The following is a 25,111-nucleotide window of genomic DNA, read 5'->3' as shown; positions in this document are numbered from 1 at the left end:
GAAAAGAAAGCAGGACAGATGAGGGCATACAGAGGAGACAGTGTTTGTGCTGAGCTGTTTGACAGCTGTGTATAAGGCATTAAAGGAGCATTCCCATCTCAAATAGTGATTGCATATCATAAGAGTACGCCATCACTTTATGATCATTCTGACTGTGCACATCTTGAGATCTGATCCAAAAATGTATCGCTGCAGTGCCAGACAACACATTCAAGTGCAATCAATATTCTAAGTTTGGTAAGTTTTCTACTGCAGGACAATAGATGACACAAGCAGAATGAGGTGCAGAGCTGCAGATAAGCTGCACTATATGGCGGTATTCCAGGACGGCTACAAATAAGAAACTGGAACGCTCAATCTTTGTTAATCTGCGCTCATCCACAACAGCGAGCACAAAGAAAAAAAAAGAAATAATCTCAAACTTCAACCAAGTTTAACTGGTTACAGCGCTCCACACTCTGTCTATCAGAGCGGAGATACTTACACACCTGTGATTTACCAGGAACATATAGAAATGAGTCAAGTTGAAGGTATGATGACCATGTGGATTAGGTGGGGCATTGAGGAGATCAGTACTTGACAGCTCCATTATTTATTAAAAGGTTAAGGTAGATCCCATTTTCCACTGAGCGCAGCACACAAGCACAGCTATCGCCTCCTATTTACCCCTAGGCCAAGATCCTGTCTTCTACAGTGTCATGTCTGACGTGTACAAGGCCAGTGAAGGCTTTTACAGGAAAATTCTTGCTTTAGTGTTTTTGTGTGTATATCTGAAGATCAGCAAATCCCACAAACCAATTAGCTGTACATTATTGGGAGTGTAACTTAGCCAGCGGTGCTTTGCGAGAAGACACAATAAGCGCATAGATTAAAAGGGTTTTCCAGTACTTTTAAAAATATGCCAATGTGTTTTAATAATAAATAGAAGCTTCTTTCTAATTACCTCCTGGTGCTGTTTCTGCCTGGGAGCGGCGCTATCAGTGGCTGCTCACAAGCAGCACGTGACCCCGTGCTGACGTCAAGACAAGTGAGGCGTGACTCAGCGCTGGGGTCCCCGCGGTGGCTGCTGGGTTCCCCTGCGTCACACCCAGCATCCACCACGCGCTTTCCCAATGAATGGGGACAGGGAGAGCGCGCGGTGGATGCTGGGTGTGACGCGCGGGATACCCCACCCACAACCCAGTAGAACGCAGAAGAGGGACCCTCGGTTGCAGCCTGCACTTGTCGTGACGTCAGCGGATGACAGAGCCGCCTGCAGCAGGGGGTCACGTGCTGCCTGTGAGCGGCCAGTGATAGCGCCGCTCACAGGCAAAAGCAGCACCAGGAGGTAACTAGAAAGAAGATTCTATTTATCATTAAAACACATTGGCATATTTTTAAAAGTACTGGACAACCCCTTTAAATGTAAGACTTAAAGGGGTTTTCCCAATACAGAGTAAAGTTAAATGAATAGACTGTAGAATAATAATAAGTTACATAATGGGAGGTGTTAAAAAAAAAATGTTCCTGTGTTAAGATATTCTTATAAATGTCCTCTTGCGTATTTACTGTGTAATGGCTGTGTCCAACCATGCAGCGCTGCTCCAGTTCATGGTAGGCACATAACACAACTCCTGGCCAAAAGGGGGAGCATAAGTCACTTATAAGAGAGAATAGAGAAGACACAGTAGGGGCTCAAAGCTGCTTTCTGAGATTTCTCTGCCTGTTTTATCACAGGAGCGAGTGTTTCTGCCTGAGCTTAGTGGGCTGGAGATTCAGCAGAAACACTCCTCTATGTGTCCCCCCTCAGGCAGGGAAAAGTACATAAAGTACTGTCCCAACTGGCCTCGGCTTTCTTCCTGCATCAATGTGCTGATCATGTGGCAGCTGCAGCCACGTGCTGTACGTGCCCCAATCAGAGGCGAGGTCTGCATTTGATTACAGTAGTCATGTGCAAATGGAAGGCATATCATCAGTGCAGAAAATAAGTAAATGCCTTTGTGGACCGCAGGAGTGGTCGAGCTGGAGACGACAATTATAGGGTAAACATAGGTTGATTAATGTTACATCCTTTCTTTCTCATGGCTTAAAATACTGTAAAATGCCTTTGAGGACAAAAAATGGATGCTTCACATGCAATGTGCACTTTTGCATTTAAGATTACTTCAATATATCTAAAATAAATATAAAAAAATAAATTAAAAAAACAAATTGGGTAGCTTTCCAAAATGGATGGAATAAACATATCCTACTATTTGGTATATCCAGTTTTAATACTGACCTATGCAAATCCATAGTTATAAGCTACAAACTATGTTGAGTGTGGTCTGATTTTCCTTCATTAGCAAAGGTGCCCATTAGATGAGTGTATGCCAGGAACAGCTTGTGTTTGGTGGTTCCTGACTCTAACCCAACATCTGTGGTCAGGGAAAAGAAGAATCAGGAATGTTAAATTTCAACATGTGTAATCCTTTCTTCTCATGGAGTCTGGCAGCAGCTTACTGCCCTCTCCCCATTAGAAATATGCGCATGCTCAGCCGAATGGGCATGTGCACTGAGGGAGTATTGGAGGAGTGACATTCGGCCATCAGCGGTGCACGGACAACTTGATCTAGCTCCCTCTCCACATAGTCTTGCCCTTACCCATAGTCCTATAGTTACATGCAATGTGTATAAAGTAGTAAGCGGGACAATAATGGCCAATAATAGGGGAACAAGTGTTCGTAGAACTGCTCGTTCCTGACTATCAACCTATCTAAACAGGCCGGCAATCTCCCAATGCACAAGTAAAATAATTGCTCATCAGTTGCAGTGATTTTAAGCAGGCTTACAAGTCATTGTTGTTGGCAGCACATCATCCTAAATACACAGGAGTTGTGCTGCCGAGAACATGATGTTCTATGCATACAGAACAATGATTGTTGATCTGTCTAAAAAGGACAGCAAATGACGGCTAATTTGCTTGAATGTTGCTGATCAGCGGTCATTTGAAAGCATGATTTGGCTAGGGCAAAATGGGCAAAAGACAATGGTCCCCATCCATATTCCCTTGCATTACAGGTTTACTAACAGAACTCATCAGAAAACAACCAGCCTGCAGTGAACTATTCCAATAGGGTCCGACCACAGATACACATTTTCACGCCTAACCATTTTATACATATTTCCCAGGGTTGTCTAAAATTAGAAAAACATGGCAGCTTTCTCCAAAGAAGTGCCTTACCTGTCCACCGTTCCCATTTAAGCAACCTGCTGTGAAACAGGAAAACACTTAAAAAAAAATCAAGGGAAAGGTCCTCTATCTAAATAGAGTACCTCTACAACTACTCCCACTCCACTGATTCTGGAAAGTTTTTTTTTTCTCTTCCCCTCTACTCCAAAGCTATGCCTTCTGGTACAAAGAGTGCTCAGCAAGAAAATTTTCCTTTAACAAACTGGGTGTACACCACAGAGCATTTGCTTTTTCTCCTCTATCAAGCAGGCCAATTACAACCGAGATGGGAAATCAAATGCCCTCAGAGAAGAACACTGCTGCAGCCTGGCTAAGCATGTATTCACTCTGCAGTTGCCATGTCCCTTCTCCTGCACTCTGGCCCTCCAATAGCAAGAACAAAGGCGTGGGAGAGCAGCAGCCCGGGAGAGCAGCAGCCCGGGAGAGCAGCAGCCCGGGAGAGCAGCAGCCCGGGAGAACAGATGTTACAATTAAAGTGAACCTGACAGCTAATACACGGACATCATGCATCAGTCACTGGCTACATGATCTCAGCCAGGTATGTTTGACTTTGAGGCATTTCAGAGAAAAACTTACTTTAAAAGCTGTCCATACATGCACGTAGGCAGGGACCTGTCAATCTAGGGCAGCGGGCGGGGAGAAGCAACCGGGGACCAACCTGCCTGACAAGTCTCCAGCATGGCTCGGCCTCTGGTGGCTTTTTATGTTTTTTTCTGAATCACTACAGCATTTCAGAGTCAAGCATACCAGGCTGGCATCAAAGCCGGGGCCTGATATATGCTGCACGTGGATGGCGCAGCATGTACCAGCTGTCAGGTTCTCTTTGGCTCTGGCTGTCCAATAGCAGGACAGAAGTCCAGGCTGCAGCTGTGACCTATGTGGCTTTTCCCCACTATGACGTGGCCATATTTTTATTGGCCAGCGTCGTAGAGGAAAAAAAAGCAAATGTCCACAGAGAAATTAAAGTGATATTGAGAACTATTACAGGAGGCATACGTTTTGAATGGAGATTCAGTGAAAGGTCTCCTTTTAAGCTTGTAATACACAAGATATTTGTTTGAAAAACCATTGGTAGAGCCAGCAAAGTTTGGTGACAATCCTATGAGATTACTAAAATGAGCTACATTTGCCAATAGTCTACAGATAATTAATCTTATGTTATAGCTAGACTTATTCCTAAGAAAACCTTGACAATGTAACCAGCACAGGAAAACGTATCGCCACCTGACCACAGAAATACATGCAAGCACCGAAGATTCCTGATACAGTTGCCAAGCAACCAAACAATCATACAGTAATTACAAATGTAAGCAAAACAAACAATTCCAGGTCTATATATAAAAAGCTCTACAGTCTCATCCGCTGTGCCGCAGAGCTGAGCACAAGGCGTGTGTGGACTTTACTATGACACACCAGTGCAATACATGTAGCAAAGCTGCATACGGTGCTCAACAGCAGCACAGCTGTGACCCCAAAGGGGTTGTCTGGTCTCCTGATGAAAGTCTGCAGTCACTATGTGCCTTCTTAATGCCTACACTGTGCGCACCGCACGCTGTCAGGATTCTTTGGTGTTGCAGGAGAAAGCGAGTTGGCGATTTCCATCCATACGGACAAGCTCGGCTCACACAATTCACTTGTACTGAGCGAGGCCGTCCACATCTAGTTGGAATACAGCCAGAAATATGTAAATTGCTTACACGCCTCCACGTGACTGCCCGCCTCATCAGCAACACTGGAGAATCCTGACCGTGTGCAGTGCGCACGCTGTAAGGATTCAGAAATCTGCAGGCGGTGTCTGCAGACTTTCAGCAGAAGACCACACAACCCCTTTTATAAAGGAACGAGTCACTGGACTCATGCTGTCCAAACCACAGGCTGCATGAATAAGAGCTTAGCTGGTGTAGATCCGGCCGGGGACAATAGGCAGAGACTAGATTAGTCCGGCGCCATCCCTCGGTGGTTTCTCCCCACAACAGATGATTGACCAGTGTCTCCCATGTCTGCATATAGGAAGAGAACTGTCAATCAGCTAGAGCAGTGCGAGGAGAAGTTGGATGGGCGACACCGGATCAGTTTGGTCTTGGACTATGGTCCACGGATCCTCAAACTATGTTTTCTCTGAAAAACTGCAGCACTTCAGGGTAAAATATGCCTGGCTGCAATCATGCTGCCCGTGGTTTGGGCAGCATAAATAGACTGGTTACCATTATACCTGACTTCTAAGAAACTACACTCTGCCTATATCTAAGGAGTCAATAACCATCCCTGCAGAACTGCCCGCAGGGCTCACAAAGGACGGCAGGCTGTGTAATGTGCAGAAGTGACACACTGTGCTTCCCAAGCCTGCAGGGAGGAAGAGAGGTGCACGACGTAGAGGAGAACTGCCAGAAGGCCCAGCACGCGGAGGGGCCGGGGGTGTCTGTCAAGGTGCACTGCTTGCCCACAGCTGGTGCAATTTGTATGGAGTAACACACGTCTTTGTTTTTCTTTTGAGGGTGGTTGGTAGTTTCCACCTATATAGTCAGGGAAGCCAATGTCTTGTTAGTGCTCAGCGAAGCAGGGGTTAATGTGTGCTTAGCGTCTGGATGTAAAGGATGTGCATTTCATGTTGCATACTAAGGAGAACAGGAGAAGAGAAGCCGTATTCTAAACCAAATGTCTGTGTCTCTGACCCCATTCTTGCCTACCACCACCACGCAGCTCATCTGCCACCATATTATACGTCTCCAGCAGAGGCAGGCAGCACACCAATGCACCATGTGAACAGTGGCAACATATTGGCTCAGTAAAGTCTTTGTAAAGCTGTGCTAAAATGTTGCCACTGTTCACATAGGCCAGTAAAGCCCACTTAAAATGCACGGACGTCTATTGAATTGACATGTAGGAGGTTGCTGGGCCCTGCACCACACAGGACACATTGCTGCAGTGCAGTCTCTTCTTTATAGTGCAGAGATTCACTAAGGCCTCAGTCATAAAAGCACAGACCGCTGCTCAGAGTTTTACATCACTTTCATCTGTGTTTGGTCAGTGTTAAAGGGACTGTCAGCACAGGATGACTGTTCAAACCAAGCTCCCCCGCTTGGTGCATCACGGCAGGGCCAATCATTTATATACACCTTCCCACCTGCTTGGTTTCCCTCTATCTTCATCCCTTCTTCTTTGATTGACAGCTCTGGCTTCATAGAACCAGAGAAGGGTGTAGATACAGGGAAAACAAGCAGGTGGGAAGGGGTCTATAAATGACTCGTTCAGCCATGAAGCACCAAGCATCTGTACTTGGTTTGAACAGTCTCTGTGCTGACCTGATTCCCTTTAAAGGGAATCAGTCAGTCAGCAGGTTTTTGCTATGTAATCTGACAGCAGCATGATGTAGGGGCAAAGACCCTGATTCCAGCGATGTACCATTTAGCTGAACTTTATATACTGATGCCATCTACACTGCTAAAAAAAATAAAGGGAACACTTAAACAACAGAATATAACTCCAAGTAAATCAAACTTCTGTGAAATCAAATTGTCCACTTAGGAAGCAACACTGATTGACAATCAATTTCACATGCTGTTGTGCAAATGGAATAGACAATAGATGGAAATTATTGGCAATTATCAAGACACTCAATAAAGGAGTGGTTCTGCAGGTGGGGACCACAGACCACATCTCAGTACCAATGCTTTCTGGCTGATGTTTTGGTCACTTTTGAATGTTGGTTGTGCTTTCACACTCGTGGTAGCATGAGGCGGACTCTACAACCCACAGAAGTTGCTCAGGTAGTGCAGCTCATCCAGGATGGCACATCAATGTGAGCTGTGGCAAGGTGGTTTGCTGTGTCTGTCAGCGTAGTGTCCAGAGGCTGGAGGCGCTACCAGGAGACAGGCCAGTACACCACAAGACGTGGAGGGGGCCTTAGGAGGGCAACAACCCAGCAGCAGGACCGCTACCTTCGCCTTTGTGCAAGGAGGAACAGGAGGAGCACTGCCAGAGCCCTGCAAAATGACCTCCAGCAGGCCACAAATGTGCATGTGTCTGCACAAACTGTTAGAAACCGACTCCATGAGGGTGGTATGAGGGCCCGACGTCCACAGATGGGGATTGTGCTCACAGCCCAACACCGTGCAGGAGGACGCTTGGCATTTGCCACAGAACACCAGGATTGGCAAAGTCGCCACTGGCTCCCTGTGCTCTTCACAGATGAAAGCAGGTTCATACTGAGCAGGTGTAACAGACATGACAGAGTCTGGAGACGCCGTGGAGAGCGATCTGCTGCCTGCAACATCCTTCAGTATGACCGGTTTGGCAGTGGGTCAGTAATGGTGTGGGATGGCATTTCTTTGGAGGGCCGCACAGCCCTCCATGTGCTCGCCAGAGGTAGCCTGACTGCCATTAGGTACCGAGATGAGATCCTCAGACCCCTTGTGAGACCATATGCTGGTGCGGTTGGCCCTGGGTTCCTCCTAATGCAGACAATGCCTGTAGTGTGTTTTTCCGCTTTAATTTTGGGGGTGACTCCAAATCCAGGCCTCCATTGGTTAATAAATTTGATTTCCATTGATGATTTTTGTGTGATTTTGTGGTCAGCACATTCAACTTTGTACAGAACAAAGTATTCAATGAGAATATTTCATTCATTCAGATCTAGGATGTGTTATTTGAGTGTTCCCTTTATTTTTTTGAGCAGTGTATATACTGTCCATGATTTTCCTGGACCAATACGGGTAATTATGATTCACGACTCCGATCAGAAACAAAGAAGATTTTTTTTTGCGGACAAATGGGCCTAAAAAAAAACCACTGACATGTGCCCAATAGGGCTATTCACATGTACTATCTGTAAGATCATGTACGTCTGAATATGGCCATGCAAGGTGCAATCAAATAATGACAAATAAATTATGAGAATCCGACAGGAACAATTACACATATAGTTCTAATATCAGGAAAACCTTAGAAGATACAATGTTAATGGGGTTTTCCACTTTTAGAAAAGTGGACCCTATACGATCAGATAGAAGTAAAAAACAAATAGAGACAGTCCTCGCCCTCTCTTGGTCCAGCGACAATTCCATGCTGCTGCTCTGGCGTCTGTGTTTTGTCTGCAGCGGCTATATCACTATTACAGAGCGCATCACCACTGCAGCCAATCACTGAGCTCGACAGATCCTTTCATCAACAACAGTAGAGCTGCTGAGCTCAGTGATTGTCTGCAGCAGCAATGAAGTTGTGATTTACCTGCCAAAATACAGACTACAGACACAAGAGAAGCGAAGGGGAGTTGGCGTTAGACCGAGGGAGGGCGAGTACGCTCTCCATTTGCTTTTTCACCTCTATCAGATCAGATGGAGTATATTTATGTAAAAATGGAAAATTCCTTTAAAGAAGCAAAAAGATTATAAATGCTCCCTCCTCCATTACACTACACACTGTACATTCAGTAATCTACATTTGCAATCATTTGTGCCCATTTCATACACACCATACAAGATGTGTGCAGCCAGGACAACACCATTATACTGCGAGACCGCTCACAGCAGACAGAATGGGGAAATTATTTAAGGGATTAGCCAACTTCTTGCCAAGTTTCAATTTCTTACTTCTAAACAAAGGAGCAAAATAAAACTGAGTTTTGCTATCACGCGTTTCGCCCAAACTATCACAATATTTTTTTGGCATGTAGGCGAGAATATTTTAGTGGATTAAATTCTGTTTGGAGTTAAAGGAGCCGCTCACCTTTGGTGACAATTTGTTTCTTAGCTTTTTTACTTGAACACATGTATTTTTAGCTAAAAATAATTTTTGTAATTGAGTTTTATTAAAAACATTGCAGTTTCCTTCCATAGACTCTGTGTAGCACTATCTATTGATTTCTGAGTTAACAGAGAATCCATGAGTGAGCTCATTCTGAAAGTGTAATAGGGCAGTTTCCAACTCCAAGTGGTCTTTTCTTTTAGCTGCTCTCCGCTCATTCACGACCACAGACCAAATCAGAGTTTAATGAGCAGGGAAACAGCCTGAAAAAGCCAAAATGGTGAAAACTTTTTTTAAAAAATAGCAAAAAGAAAAAATTATTTTTAGTCCTGAAAACATGATTTATGCAAATAAATAAAAAAATAATAATTAACTCGGAGATGGACAGACCCTTATAAAAAAAAGTAATAAAGTGGCGACCCTAGCTACTGTAGCTACAGATGAAGCCATAATGAAGTTTTTTTTGGGGGCACATTTAATCAATAAAGTCTAATTAGACAGCGATTCATGCTGTTTTATACATTTGGGGCATCTTTAGACTGTCTAGTCTACGCTCACACCACCTGTTATTTGGTTTACTCTGTGCCATAATGATGGTGCGCTTTTTTGGCACACAATGACTTTCTGGGAAGCCTCACCCCCTTCTGTCAGAAAAAAAGCAAAAAGTGTAAAACGCATAAACATGGTACAAGCCATGAAAGTGCACCAGCTGGCGATATTTCACAACATTCAGCGCCATTTCCATTTTCTCGGCAGCTCTTCACAGGGAATGGTGTGCTGCCAACCAAACTATAATTTTAGGGCCCATGTTAAAGAGCTGACTGGTCGACCCATGTACATTTTAGTCCAGCCCCGACACCACCTGAGTTATCTCAACTTAAAAAGGTAAAAATAACAAAATCAGCTCTGCTAAGTTTGCTGGAAATCAGCAGATACATGCCGGCAGCGCTCTGCATTGCTGAGCCCTACATATATAGGCCTCTATGGATGTATCCACCTCTGTATTGCTGCCAGTCCCTCTCCCAAGTTTATTAGCAGCGACCATGATGAGCCACAGTATATAGGGAAGTGTCAGGAATAGCAGAGCCGTCGGTGTAGCCTTATTACTACCCTCCCAGCACATCGCAGGCTTTGCCCACAGGGCTTCTCATCCCATGGGGGGGTATTGCAGACCAATGTGGCGCAGACCTGCTGCTCACACCTCCTGTATATTTACCCACATGCCAGCACTATGACGGGCGCAGCGACTGTAGAGGCAACAGTGCAAACCTGGCCGAATGTTTACAGGCAACAGAAGTGTGACAACCAAGAATTCACACACATGACGCTGGACGAGGGGGATGTGAACTAGACCATACTGAGTGTCTTCAGGTTTAGGAGGGTGTTGGGGCTTTCATTAGCCATTGTACAAAGCCAATGCAAAGGGCAACCCCTGCCCTGGAAGTATTGAAAGTAACAGGACGCAGTGCAATGCTGCTTCTGGCTGCAGTATGGTGATCAGAGCTGGCATCCCGCAGCGGGACCTGGCATAATCATGGGTTAGCAGCCCAAGCAAAAGAGAAGTCACTGCCCTGGTCAGTTTCAAAAAACCATGGTGGATACAGAGCACCCATGGAGGGGGCTATATAGAAAATGCATGAGCTCTCTATAGTGAGAAAAGGTTGTTTCATCCCGGCCGCACGGCGTTTAACATGCACAAAGATCAGGCAAACATGCCAGGAACCGCAGCAGTGTAAAGTACTGGGGACAAGTGAGACAGCAGGACAGCGAGGAGATAGAGTGGGGGGCATGTGTACAAAGGGCACACAACCAACCCAACACCCGGGAGCACCATTAATACCTCTGTGGTGTCAGTCTGCCCTAATGAAGGGCAGCAGAGCATGTGCAGCCCACAAGAACTTACAATGGCCTGAGACGAGAGGGGGGAAACATGCAGGGTATGGGGGGGGGGGGGGTATTATTGTTTTTTTTTTTTTTTTTTGAGGCAGTTGTGGCGCCCCTGAGGGTTCAGTCGCCACAGGGGTACTGCACCTCAGATAGAGGTGTGGTATCTCCTCTTCCAGGTAAGGATGGAGCACTTCTCAGGACCCTACTTCATCATTCAACACTACACCACTCCTGTCCTGTAGGGGGCCTAAATGCACCAGGGTGCTGCCTCGGCCTGGAATATAGGAGATGGGGGGAACCAAAGATAGGGGGAACCATGTAGTGGGTGAGGGTGGAGGACACACTTTAAGAGCACACTTACCAATTCATATTTAACCAACAGCCATCTTAAGTTTAAGGTCTTTGATTGTGATCTTCATCGCTGATTGTGGCCTTCTGTTAGAACCTGCAGCCTATTGAAGATACACGGTTCTCGTACTCTGGCTTTGAGACGAGGAGCGGGTCAGAGTTAACCACTGCCTCTACCCGGTCAAGGTCCTGACCTAAGAAGGCCCTGGAGGGGAGCAGAGGAGACAAGCTCCACAGGCAAAAGAATCCCAGGGGGATACGGACGGAGCGGCATACGCCACCTGTATTTCTTACTCTGGCCTAGTCAGACGGATTCCTGCTGCAAGAGGGGTGACCGGCCCCCGATATCTGACTTTGTTACTTTAAGTCTCTGTCAGAAAAGCCCGGAGGCTTAGTGGATCCCAGGGGGATACGGACGGAGCGGCATACGCCACCTGTATCTCTCTGCCTGCGTTTATCCACTGGGACCCGGCCTTACACCTAGTTCTAACCACACAAACAGTCGAGTGAAGACTCAGTGGGAGAACATACCTGGTGGCCGCAGTACGCCGCGAGGAGCAGAGGGAAGCTTTGCGGCTAAAGTTCATCTTAACATGAGTAAAGAACTGGATGACTTCACACCCCGCTTCAGCCTGTTATTTCCCGCACGGCACTGCACCCACCATCCCTTCAAACACTGCCCTGAGGTCTGCTCCGCCTGTGGGGAGCCGTCCCATCCTAGCTGCCCATATCACCAGCATCAGTGGACTGAAGCAGCGCTGGTGGCCCTCACCAGACACCACAGGTGGCGTAGTCGGAATACCACTCATCCTAAAAGAAGCCCATTATTTTTATGTGACAGCCCTGGGCACGGAACGGGTCTAGGCCACGACTGCATCCCCTCTACATCAGCAAGAGGCCCGGCTCCGAGTAACCACATTTCCCAGAGAGGGCTAGTGCGTCACACACTCAAAAACAGATTCGGGAAAGGCTCCTTCTCTGGGAAGTTTTTTGAGTAGTTTTTCACTTTCTGAAATATTTACAAAAATGCTCCAAAGCCTCTTAGAGTTTTCGTTTTTGCAGCCTTTAGATTGGACAGCGCATGGTTATGAGCGGGGTCCATCAGGTGCCGCTTCAAGGAAGATAAAGAAACTTTATTTCGCACCAAGCATTTTTCAATATCTGATGTGGAAAAACTAAAAGCAGAAAATAAACAGCAGGGTGGTTTTACAATATAGATTAAATAGGAATAGACTTTTCAAGCGTTCTTTTTTTGGAATCAGCACGCTCAAAAAAAGTAATTTCCTTAAAAAAAAAAACCTGTGTGCACATAACCCGAGGATATATAAAACTGGTGCTCCCAAATGATTGGTAAATGTATGAATGAAGTGCATAGAAGGAAGCTTCTGTACGGGCTATTTTAGGCCTCCGGTCGCCTTTCCCTCTCCATCAGTAGTATCCCCCTAGGACACACACAGATGTGCACATTCGTATGCAAAGCCTGTGCTCAAAGTTCCTTGCAGGGTCTCAGTGACCTCTGCTCCGCTTGCTCCCAATACAGGGAGGTGAATGCAGGGGTCAGAGACACTGGGAAAGAGACTGTGCACAGAGCCTCCACCACTCTTCCTTTTTTAGCAGGGGTTTCACTAGTCTAACAGGAAGAATTTCACCGCTGCTTTCCTAATCCGTGTGCATCTACAGATCTCTCTACAGTAGGATTGTCTCCTGTTCAAATGCACCAGGGGAAAAAAATAAGAATCCTCCTTGGGGTGTGTGCACACGTTATGTACTTGATGCATTTTTTCACTGTGAGAAAAAAACAAAACCATACCCAGCGTTTTCCAATAGCCGCAAAGTAATTGAGATTCCTTTAGCCTCATGCACACGCGGCTCATTTTATCCTTGCAGATTTGTAGCAGTTTCGTCAATTCTTTCATCATCTTTCACCCAGTCAAATGAATCAGGGGGGATGCATCAAAAACACACAAAAAAAGTGCTTATTTCACGCATTTTATAAACCTTTTTACATGTTTTTTCCCCTATGCGCTTGAATTGGTGCAAAATGAAAGAATTGACATGTTGCAGAGTTGAAAAAACTTTTTTCATGGTTCAAATCTACAAGGAAAAAATGAGCAGCGTGTGCGTGAGATTTCAGAAATCTCATTCACTTTATGGTACAATAAAAACATTGCATTTTTTTACCCTTGAAAAAGGTGTATTAAAACCGCAGCAAAAAAAAAAAAAAAAAGCAGCGTACGAACAAGCCCTTAAGTGTCCTAAATAATCTCATATTGGTGATCACGCGCTTTCCATGAAACAGATGCAACATGCAAGGAATCTTGTAGACATGTGAATTAGACAAGTCCTAAAAGTGAGATCGGATATATCGGACTTGAATGTGGGCGGCTCAGTGACGAGATGGCCAATTGTGGGCATTTCTCCCACAGAAATATAGTGAAACCTCCCCAAAAGACAACCTCATTGTGAAGACCCTCCAGCGGGCCAACTCTCCGCCAAGCTGGCCACTTTTCATAGTAATTTGGGATACTCCCCTCAAAAAGGTTTAAAATATAATTTTTTACTATATTACTTATGGGTCTCCTAAAATTCCCTAGCATCACCAATATTAAAGGAGACTGTACAGTCTGGGTTAAAGGGGTTTTCCAAAACTACAAAAAGTTTAGCTAAAGAAACTGAATGTGACACAAAATCAAAAGAACTCATGGAGCATTTCAACGTGCCACTTTCAGCCCATCAATGCACCATTGACAAACCGTGTACTGACAATACACAGGTCTCTTGTTGTTAAAGAGAATCAGTCAGCAGCATGATGTAAGGACAGAAACTCTGATTCCAGTGATGTATCCCTTCGTTTACTGGATGCACCAGTTGTGATAGAGTCACAGTTTTCTCTGCTGCCGATCTAGCAGAGCTCTGAATACTGAGCCCTGTATAATCTCATCCCCACCACTGATTGGCAGCTTTCTGTGTACACTGTATAGTGACAGAGAACTGATAATCTGTGGTGAGGGTGTGGTGGCCCGTTGTCCTGTAGTGATAATCTCCTGCTGGTAAAATACTCGATTGTATTAAAACAGCAAAACAGTCCAATAAGTGACACATAGCTGTAATCAGGGTAACATGGCGCTCTCAGATTACATATAAAAAAAACAAAACAGGTGACCGATTCCCTTAAACACAGGTTGATGAACAATGACGGGGACAGAGTGATCACTAGTACAATCATTCTGTCCCTATACAGTATCAGGATATCGGTAGCACATTCCCTGTTTAAAGGGAACCGGTCATGGGAAATAACACTATTAACCTGCAGATATGGGGTTAATCGGCAGTTTAATAGCATTCTAACACAGCGCCTCTCTGCCTAGAGGATGTGAACTTTACCCCCACCCGCCAGCTTCGCTCTTTCAGTCACAGGGTGGCGCTGGCATGGTTTCAGTCACTGCTCGGTGTATAGTGAGCCGCGCCTGTACCGGCACCCCCAGCACTGACTGACAGCTTGCTAAGCAATAGGGCTGGCTGTCAGTCACTGCCGGGCATCACAGCCAATGCGCTCTATACACTGACCGGTGACTATAACCATGCGGGCGCTTAACGCTGCAGCGAGGAATAAAGTTTATTTCCTCCCAGCAGTGGGGCTCTCAGTACTGGCGCTGTACGCTAGGTGTCAGAAAGCTACTAAGCTGTAGATTAACCCCATATCTGCAGGTTAATAGTGTTGTTTTTCATGACAGGTTCCCTTTAAACAGGACCAGGTGCTGCAGATAATAATGTTTGTTGTTTTTTGGCTGGCAGAAACGATCTGATAACCAGAACATTTTGCTCATTTTTGGGGGGATTGCCGCCATATACACAGGGACAGATAATCAGGAACAAGTGTCCAACAAACACTTGTTTGATGAATAGCTAATATTGTAGATACTCATCCCCCTTAAGCTCCAATACGGATGAACAATAAACCTTCCTAGTTGGGCTGAAACAATAACAACTCGTAGAGGCAATTAACCGCTGCAGACAATCACTGGCCTAAGAAGTGAGAGCCCACTGAGAACAGTAATAGGCTGCAGTAGTCACATAGGCCCATATTTAAATAAAAAAAAAAAAAAAAGACCAAAGGTGTGTTGCTTACAGATGTGTCTGGAGGGAGCCATGGATGACTACACTGCGAGTAATGCCCCCTTAGTAAAGTAAATAAGAATGAGGCTATGTGCCCACGATGCCGAAAATTTCCGCAGCGTTTCAGCATGTTCTTGGCAGTAAAAACGATTGCAGATTTTACACGCGTTTTTTCAAGTGTTTTTGCAGCGTTTTTACATGCGGATTTGACTTGCGTTTTTCAAATGCATTGTGACCTCAAATCCGCATGCGGAAATGCACAAATAATTGACATGCTGCGGATTTTTCCGCAAGGAAAATTCCGCAGCATGTGCACAGAACATGCAGATTTTCATTGGGGATCATGGGGCACGTATTACCAAGTGTTTTTTCAAGAGTTTTCAAAAATGCTTGAAAAAAGCATAGTGGGCACACAGCCTCAGTATGGAGTAAGGCTAAGTGCCGACGTTGTGCATTACAAGAGTATATGCTGCGGAATTTCCGCAGCGTAAACGCTTGTAAAACGCATGTATATCAGCACCCCATGGTCCCCAATGGCATTCCACAATGTCAATGCCCATGCTGCGGATTTTTCCGCAGCGTATATGCTGCGGTCAAAAATCCGCAGCATGTTCATTAATTTTGCGGAAGCGCAGCGGAATCAATGTGCGGATGGTACCCAAGTCTGGATGAGAGGAGACTCTCATCCAGACCTGGGTACCAAAGAACCTGTAAAAAAAAGAATAAAATAAAGTTTATACTTATCTTCTGATGTTTTCCCTCCGTCGCGCTGTTGTGTGAAGGACCTGCCACGTCACTGAGTCATGTGACCCTTCACATGACTCAATGACTTCACCGCAGGTCCTGCACACAACAGCGTGAGCCGCTCAAGACCCCGGACGGGGCAGAGAATGCATCGGAAAGTGAGTATAAACTTTATTTTTTACCATTCTGATTCTTTTTTTTTTAACTATTACTTGGTCACACTATATAAATCCATGCCGGTTGCATGGATTTATATAGTGTGAACAAGTTGTCAAGCACTTTTCCAAGTGATGCTTAAATCACTTGGAGAAGTGCTTGATAACCCGCATGCGGAAATGCATGCAGAGACGCTGCAAAGACGCCTCACAAACGCTTCTACCTGGCGGGAAAACCGCATGTAAAAGAAGCGTAAAAAATATGCTTCAGTTCCGCAACGTGGGCACTTAGCCTAAGGAGGCCCCCATCTCTAGAATGAGAATACAACATTGTAACATGATGCTTCTCACAGCTGACAGTCTGCTACAATGTATCCAGTCTAAGCAGCTTTACATGAGATAAATAGTAGGAGTAAAAGCTATAAATCTGGAGTCTGGGATGTTTCACTTGCAGTAATGTGTTGACTAGATACATTGTAGCAAACCTTGTGTGAAATATTTAGTCTCTATGGGCTTTCATCATCTGAATGTAAACAGAAATGTTTCCATTTACTGACAGCAAATATATCCGGAAAGGAAGTGAAACAGAAAGTCTGAGTAAAGGACATCCAACTGCGTCGCCCCGATCATACATGGTAATCGCATCCATGATCAGCGACGTTATAAATACCTTGACGGGTGATTATTGTTACTACGTTATTAGTATGAATGTCGTTTATTCCACGTACGTTATACTAGAAATCTGCATTGGTGATCACTGTATTCCGATGTCTATGGACTCGTAATGAGTTAAAAGACCTTCCAAAGCTAAAAGTGCTGGCGCTGGTGCGGCATCCTGTGTACAGGACACGTGAATGTCACCTCATTGTTATTTGTGAAAGACAAAACGCTCAACTGCAATCAAGCGCTGCCCAGCACAGCACCCATATTGTTGGCTAAGCACGCCAGGAAAGCTGGGCGACATCACTTTTTGTGTTGCGGAGGCAGACTCGCTGCCATAAAATTCAGCTGACTTCAAGTTTCCCCTCGAATCTGCCGTGATAATCACAATACAGATCACACTTACACAGCGCCCATACATTCTGCAGCCCTTCATAGCTTGTCATATGCAAACGGAGGGGTTTTATTCTTTATAAGTAGATCATGTAAGAGAGCACTTAATACATCCTAATACACTAATACAGGGGGAAACGTAACATGCCAGACCCCGAGCAGGCCATACACAAGTGGCTACGGCTGATACAGCAAAAGGCCACAGTTACAGTGACAGATCGCAGCGATTGATCATTTGGATATAATTTGATGGTTGGCTGAAATAATCAAAACAACCTATTCTGGCCAACTTGTATGTGTATGGTCATCTTTAGGGATTCTAGGAAAGGAGGCGCGCTACCCCACATGGATCCATGTGACCACATAACATCCTACAAATACAAGCCCATATCACTATACGCTGCCACCTTTGATCAAATTTTTTCTAAAGGACTAAAACCACAAAGCAATGTCTGAGCTGACTCAGCGCCATCACAGGAGCATCACCCAGTTATACTGTAGCACTGAATCTCATAGTTAAGGCTTTGTTCACACTATCAGTATTTGGTCAGTCTTTTACATCAGTATTTGTAAGCCAAAACCAGGAGTGGAACAATCAGAGGAAAAGTATAATAGAAACACGTCACCACTTCTGTATTTATCACCCTCTCCTGGTTTTGGGTTACACATACTGGTGTAAAATACTGACCAAATACTGATAGTGTGAACGTGACCTACTAGTAAAACTACAAGGAAAGTTTCCTCATTCAGGGGCACATCGCTTTTTGATTAGTGATCTACTTTGGAAAACTGTTGGGTCGACACTGCTGCCATACAATATTGTGGCCATGACATAGGATTCTGACCGGGGCCACAGCTCCACGGACTTTCTACATCCCGCTTGTGATTACAGGGGTCCCTGCTCTCTCATGAGTGAGGAGGAATTAGGCTAGAAGACGTTTTTGGTGTTTGTTTTTTTTTCCTGCAATTTAAAGAATTTTGAAAAAGTTGTGTTTTTTTAAAAAAAAAAAAAATCCCCCATTGTCTTTTTGCTAAGTTTTTCAAGCAGAAACATCAAAGTTTTTGAGAGCAGCAAAAAGATTCAGCGCACACCCACCTTTATATAAGAGCGCCAAGGCTGGGGGGGGGGATCCACTTCTAAGAAATTACATGCATTTGTTTTTAGGAAAGAATAGGGGGGTCCTCAAAGTGTTAGAGGAGTCGCTGACAGTTGGGCCAGTAATTACCATAATTACTATTAGCAGTTCCAGAATACAGGCACATAGTCTACAGAACCAGAAACCGCACACAGTACCCGTCCTGTCAGAAGACCTGGGTGCCATTAACCCTTCCATCACCAGTGCAGCACCCCAGGAGGAGGGCATCCTCTATGGACCCCCGACTCCCCTAGTATACACTGTGCCGCCACCGGCCGGCTCCCCGGATGACTGCAGGCAGAGCGCACAGTAATAAGGCTGCCTGCACAGGGCATTAACCCTCGCCTCCTGCCTGCACAGGGCATTAACCCTCGCCTCCTGCCTGCACAAGGCATCAAGCCATCGCCCGCTGCCTGCACAGGACATTAACCCCTCGCCTCCTGCCTGCACAGGGCATTAACCCTCGCCTCCTGCCTGCACAGGGCATTAACCCTCGCCTCCTGCCTGCACAGGGCATTAACCCCTCGCCTCCTGCCTGCACAGGGCATTAACCCCTCGCCCGCTGCCTGCACAGGGCATTAACCCCTCGCCTCCTGCCTGCACAGGGCATTAACCCCTCGCCCGCTGCACGCACAGGGCATTAACCCCTCGCCTCCTGCCTGCACAGGGCATTAACCCCTCGCCCGCTGCCTGCACAGGGCATTAACCCCTCGCCTCCTGCCTGCACAGGGCATTAACCCCTCGCCTCCTGCCTGCACAGGGCATTAACCCCTCGCCTCCTGCCTGCACAGGGCATTAACCCCTCGCCCGCTGCACGCACAGGGCTCGGGCAGCTTTGCCCCTGGTCTGATGGAGGGGAAGATGACCTGTACTTACAGCTGCTGCTCCATGACTTCAGCAGAGACTTTATACTGATCTCGAAGAACACGGAGTCCTGGAGGCTCAGCATCATGGCTCCGGGGGTCGTAGTCCGCTCTGTGCCGCGGCTGGGGGTGGTAGTCCTTCGCCTGTCAGCTGCGGTGCGGCGGCTTCATTACATGCAGTGTCAGTGACGCACGGTGACGGGGGCAGCGCTGCTCGGTGCGGGACAGAGGAGGCGGCCGGACGGAGGAAGCCTCAAGTTTTGTGCCGGGATGATGTCAAGGACGAGGTGTCACCCGGCGGCCGGCATAGCCCTGCAGGCGGGGAGAGAACAGCCGCTGTCCCGGCACCGGCGCGGCTCCTGCAGAATGTGAGGAGCTCATGTGTCTCCCCAGCTGCCGCCTCACACTCGTGCTCCCTCCACTGACCGAGGCCTGTGTCATCCACCGCACGGGAGGGGGCGGCATGGACGGGGGGCTGCACTAGCGCTCAGCTGCTCTGCCAGGGACTAGTATGAGGGGGAAAGAGAGCCCCCGACAGGACAGAGATCCCCCCACCCCATGACAGGAGAGAGCTCCCCCCCATGACAGAGAGCCCCTAACCCCCAATACAGGACAGAGAACCCCCCCACCCCATGACAGGAGAGAGCTCCCCACCCCCATGACAGGAGAGAGAGAGCCCTCCCCCCACATACAGGACAGAGAGCCCCCCCCCCAATGACAAGACAGAGCTCCCCCCCCATGACAGAGCCCCTAACCCCCAATACAGGACAGAGAGCCCCCCCCACCCCATGACAGGAGAGAGCTCCCCACCCCCATGACAGGACAGCGAGAGCCCTCCCCCCCAATACAGGACAGAGAGCCCCCCCCCCAATGACAAGACAGAGCTCCCACCCCTATGACAGAGAGCCCCTGACCCCCAATACAGGACAGAGAGCGCCCCCCACCCCCATGACAGGAGAGCGCCCCCCACCCCCACCCCATGACAGGAGAGAGCTCCCCTAACCCCCAATACAGGACAGAGAGCCCCTAACCCCCAATACAGGACAGAGAGCCCCTAACCCCCAATACAGGACAGAGAGCCCCTAACCCCCAATACAGGACAGAGAGCCCCTAACCCCCAATACAGGACAGAGAGCCCCTAACCCCCAATACAGGACAGAGAGCCCCTAACCCCCAATACAGGACAGAGAGCCCCTAACCCCCATGACAGGACAGAGAGCCCCTAACCCCCATGACAGGACAGAGAGCTCCCCCACCCCATGACAGGACAGAGAGCTCCCCCACCCCCATGACAGGACAGAGAGAGCCCCCCCAATGACAAGACAGAGCTCCCACCCCCATGACAGAGAGCCCCTGACCCCCAATACAGGACAGAGAGCGCCCCCCACCCCCATGACAGGAGAGCGCTCCCCACCCCCATGACAGGAGAGAGCTCCCCACCCCCATGACAGGAGAGAGCTCCCCACCCCCATGACAGGAGAGAGCTCCCCACCCCCATGACAGGAGAGAGCTCCCCTAACCCCCAATACAGGACAGAGAGCCCCTAACCCCCAATACAGGACAGAGAGCCCCTAACCCCCAATACAGGACAGAGAGCCCCTAACCCCCATGACAGGACAGAGAGCTCCCCCACCCCCATGACAGGACAGAGAGCTCCCCCACCCCCATGACAGAGAGCTCCCCCACCCCCATGACAGGACAGAGAGAGCCCCCCCCAATGACAAGACAGAGCTCCCACCCCCATGACAGAGAGCCCCTGACCCCCAATACAGGACAGAGAGTGCCCCCCACCTCCATGACAGGAGAGTGCCCCCCACCCCCATGACAGGAGAGAGCTCCCCACCCCCATGATGGGACAGAGAGAGCCCCCCCATGACAAAGAGCCTCTAACCCCCAATACAGGACAGAGAGCCCCCACCCCATGACAGGACAGAGCTCCCCACCCCCATAACAGGACAGAGAGAGCCCCCCCCATGATAAAGAGCCCCTAACCTCCAATACAGGACAGAGAGACCCTCCACCCCATGACAGGACAGAGCTCCCCACCCCCATGACAGGACAGAGCTCTCCACCCCCATGACAGGACAGAGAGCCCCGCCCCCCATGACAAAGAGCCCATAACCCCCAATACAGGACAGAGAGCCTCCCCACCCCATGACAGGACAGAGATAGCCCCCCTCCCATGACAAGACAGAGTTCCCCACCCCATGACAGAGAGCCCCTGACCCCAATACAGGACAGAGAGCGCCCACCTCCATGACGGGACAGAGAGAGCACCCCCTCCCCCCATGACAGGAGAGAGAGACCCCCCACGACAGAGAGCCCCTAATCCCCAATACAGGACAGAGAGAGCCCCCCACCCCCATGATGGGACAGAGAGAGCCCCCCACCCCTATGACAGGAGAGAGAGAGCCCACCCCATGACAGAGATCGATCCCCTAATCCCCAATACAGGACAGAGAAAGCCCCCCACCCCCATGACGGGACAGAGAGAGCCCCTCCCATGACAGGGCAGATTATAGTTCTTACACTTACTACATATTGAGATAGGATCTTGGAGATGGGAATACACAAGGTTCTCTTTAAAGTGATTCTTCAAAATAAAAAAGGGCAACATTAGGGAAGGTGATAAAGATAAATTAAAGAAAAGGGAAAAGAAAACCCACACTGCTGCCGTTTAGTCCCCTGCGCTGCATTGCTGCCACTTCAGTGGCCTCGGTTAGTCCTCCTTTGCTTCCTTACAGCATTAACATCCATGTGACCACACCAGCCAATCACTCGGCTCGGCAGGTTTGTGACATACATGCTAGCTTTAGATCTCAGATTAGTGATCGGCTGCAGTGGTTATAGGGATGTACGTGAAATCATCGTTGCAGGGTAGTGTACAGAGACAGATGGAGACCACCTAGGGCGCCGATGACGCTGAAGCACCATAAATGTTCTCAGGTCCTTTATTTTGTCTTTTCATTTGTCCTGTTAGCTTTGCTGTGCTGATCTGCTACAAAGGTTTAATCGGGTTAATGATAAGAAGCCTATGCAGATACTTGTAGTTCCACAATATATGTAGAGCAATACGCTTCTTAAGTGTGTTCTAAAGCTGCAAGCCCAGACACATCGAGGATGTGAGTGATTTATGGGCTGCGGACGTCAACATGTGTATGAGGTCCTAAGATAGGTAAAGGTAGTGATCATTGGGACAGACACTTCTCTAGACTTTAAAATACTACTGAAGAACACCACATTCAGCTTTCCTCCAAGCAACAATAGCTGCTTTCAGGGAACAATAGGCTGCACTCCTCTTAAAGGGGTTTTCCGTCTTAATTGTTTTTTAGTCTGTTTCCTGTGCATACCAATACCGTGTACACCTGTATATACCCATCTCCAGTCAGTGCGCTCTGCAGTCTAATTTCGTCTAAATCACCATTAATGCTGAGTCCAATGTTTGGCTGCATCGCTCACGTGATGCAGAAACAAAAAACGGGCAACGGGTGTAAACCAACATATTAAAAAATAATAAAAAAAAATGAAATGACAAACCTCTTTAGGATCAACCCTCCTAAGCCATCTATATGAGATTTAGGTCATAGGAAGTTGAATAAAATGATCCCTTGATATTGCGATCTAATGTCTTATTCCACATTTTCTTAATATGTAAATGAGCTGTTTAGATCTATTGGCCAGACATAGATCTCCATCTTTACCAGTGTGAGACATGTAATGACTGACAATCTGATCTCACTGCAGAGCTGTGTGTGATTACAAGTAACAGTACAGCAGAGCTGAGCTTGGTCTCATTACAAACATATGAAGCTGCAGCTCTCCTCTTCTGCTGTAAGCTTAGCTGTAGAGCTGTTCCGGCCTACAACGAACACTTCTTTATCGGTCATCTCACACAGCCTGTGTGGGGTAAGCGGCAGTACAGCTGAGCTGACAACGCTATGACAGAACAACTGCAGCTGTAGATGGGTTTGTATGGAGACAAAGATGAGCTCGGAGTGTGATTATAACTGTCAGTCACTACATGTCTCACACTGATAACGCCCCCTTTCATTTACAATAATCTCTGGAAGCAGACTCTCGGGGAGATCTATGTCCAGCCCTACATGCCCATATAGACGGCTTAGGGGGGCTGATCCTACTATCAGATTCCCTTTAAGGCAACACGGCAACATTTGTCACACAACAGCAATTCTCAGAAAAGTCATGCGACAAAAATATCTGTGCAACCTGTCTGCGCCTTGGTGTTGTGAGACTATTTTACGGCTCGGATTTGCTATAAAATAGTCAAACTGCGACAATAGTTTATGGGAAATGAGTTGCTAGCTACAGAAAATGAAATCCATTTGGAAACATTCGAGACTGTATCGCAGGATATTGCAGGTCGTAATGCAACGCTGCAGGAAATCATTAGATGCAATGTGACAAATGTCGCCATATAGCCCCAGCCTAACGGGAACCTGACCGCTGACACATGCTGCCCGAGCCACAGGCAGGAGGAATCAGACACTGGCTCTATCATTTGAGCCAGGTATGTTTTACTCTGAAACGCAAACATACGCTCTATCCAACCTGCTACAACACACAACAGCATAGACTTTACCCTACTAAAACCACACTCACCCGGGCCAATTACAGCCATATGAATTCAGTATATCTTAGCGCTGTTATTTGCCGTTCTTAAATCTGTCATCCTCCATAGTACAGAGTGACAATGCCTGGAATCTAACAATAGATCTATGTCCTGGTGTCCATGTGACAGGAAGTGATTGACCAGTTGTGTCACCACCCCTGACTAGGGAAAATGACATTTATGCCAAAATCAGCAAATGGAGAAGTGTGATAACAGTCCCTCTCTGCAACCCATGGAAACGCAACATATTAAACAAAATAACCATTTCCTTATATAACGCGGGCTTGTCATATATTGTCCGCAGCCCATTACATAATGTGCAGGCACCGAGCACTCAGATCCAATAGCAAAGATGAACAAACCAAGGAGTCAACCAACGTTGTACAAAGCAAAACTGGAGCAGTCAGTCATTTCTTAAATGTAATCATTATAAAATATGGAATCTGATTATTTTCTACATGACATCTTATTTAATTTTCCTTTGAATTCACTACTCTCAATAAATCCCCCTCAGTATCTACAAATTATACTGAGATGTGAAACTTCAAATGTCAAATCAACAAAAATAAATGTAGTAATCCTATGCCTGCCCTAGAAGAGTAATAATCTAGAATCCTACAAACCATGATTAATAGGAGGGATAATGTACTGCATTGTTACCTCCCTCGTGACAATATAGGTAGTATGGGGTGCATGTCAACTGATGATTGGGGTAGATGATGATTGCACATGTCCGATTTCGGATTGCTGATCGCATTGTTCTCCCAAGGATAGTCCACCAGTCAACATGCCAGTCGGTGGCTCTCTCAGAGAACAGAGGAACTCTCGGCCAAACAAGAACTCCTGTGTATGGCAGCTGAGATGGCGGTTGTCTGAACGAGCAATCTGATGTGTATGGCCAGCTTAAAGGGGTTGTCCGGCCTTAGGTACAAGTCTGAAGTCACTTGTGACTGCAGACTTGTGAATCCTCACAATGCGCGCACTGCGAGGATTTTCCTGTGCCGGGTGCGGGTAGTGATGCGAGTGCAAGTAAGCCATTTGCATACTCCCGGCCACATTCTGACTAGAAGTGTCCAGCATCGCTCAATACATTTGCATTGAGGGAGGCCAGGCACGTCTAGTCGGCACTTGACTGCATGTATGCCATTCACATACTTGCGGTCACGCACTTGCCGCCTGCACCAGAGAATCCTCACGATGCGCAGTGTGCACACTGAGAGGATTCA

At 47.1% G+C, this 25,111-nt stretch overlaps 1 protein-coding gene across 10 annotated transcripts in view; it reads right to left on the bottom strand.

The window, feature by feature from the left end:
• Positions 1-25,111, bottom strand: part of FRYL (FRY like transcription coactivator) — a 298,660-nt gene that overhangs the window by 157,223 nt on the left and 116,326 nt on the right. For 2 of the 10 annotated variants that reach the window (XM_073645517.1, XM_073645518.1), the window contains exon 1: positions 19,269-19,640. The exons of 7 other annotated variants lie outside the window; for them this stretch is intronic. In XM_073645517.1, the coding sequence (XP_073501618.1) occupies positions 19,269-19,344 (76 nt within the window). In that variant the 5' untranslated portion in view covers positions 19,345-19,640. Of the gene's footprint in view, positions 1-19,268; positions 19,641-25,111 lie in introns of those variants that run through there. One more of the 10 variants, XM_073645522.1, reaches the window with a different exon arrangement.

Source organism: Phyllobates terribilis, unplaced genomic scaffold (assembly GCF_046119375.1).
Source record: "Phyllobates terribilis strain yellow unplaced genomic scaffold, ASM4611937v1 Scaffold_1__5_contigs__length_1240528914, whole genome shotgun sequence".
NCBI lineage: Eukaryota > Metazoa > Chordata > Amphibia > Anura > Dendrobatidae > Phyllobates > Phyllobates terribilis.
Note: the sequence above shows the minus strand (reverse complement) of the source record. Positions and strands in the feature narration are given on the sequence as shown.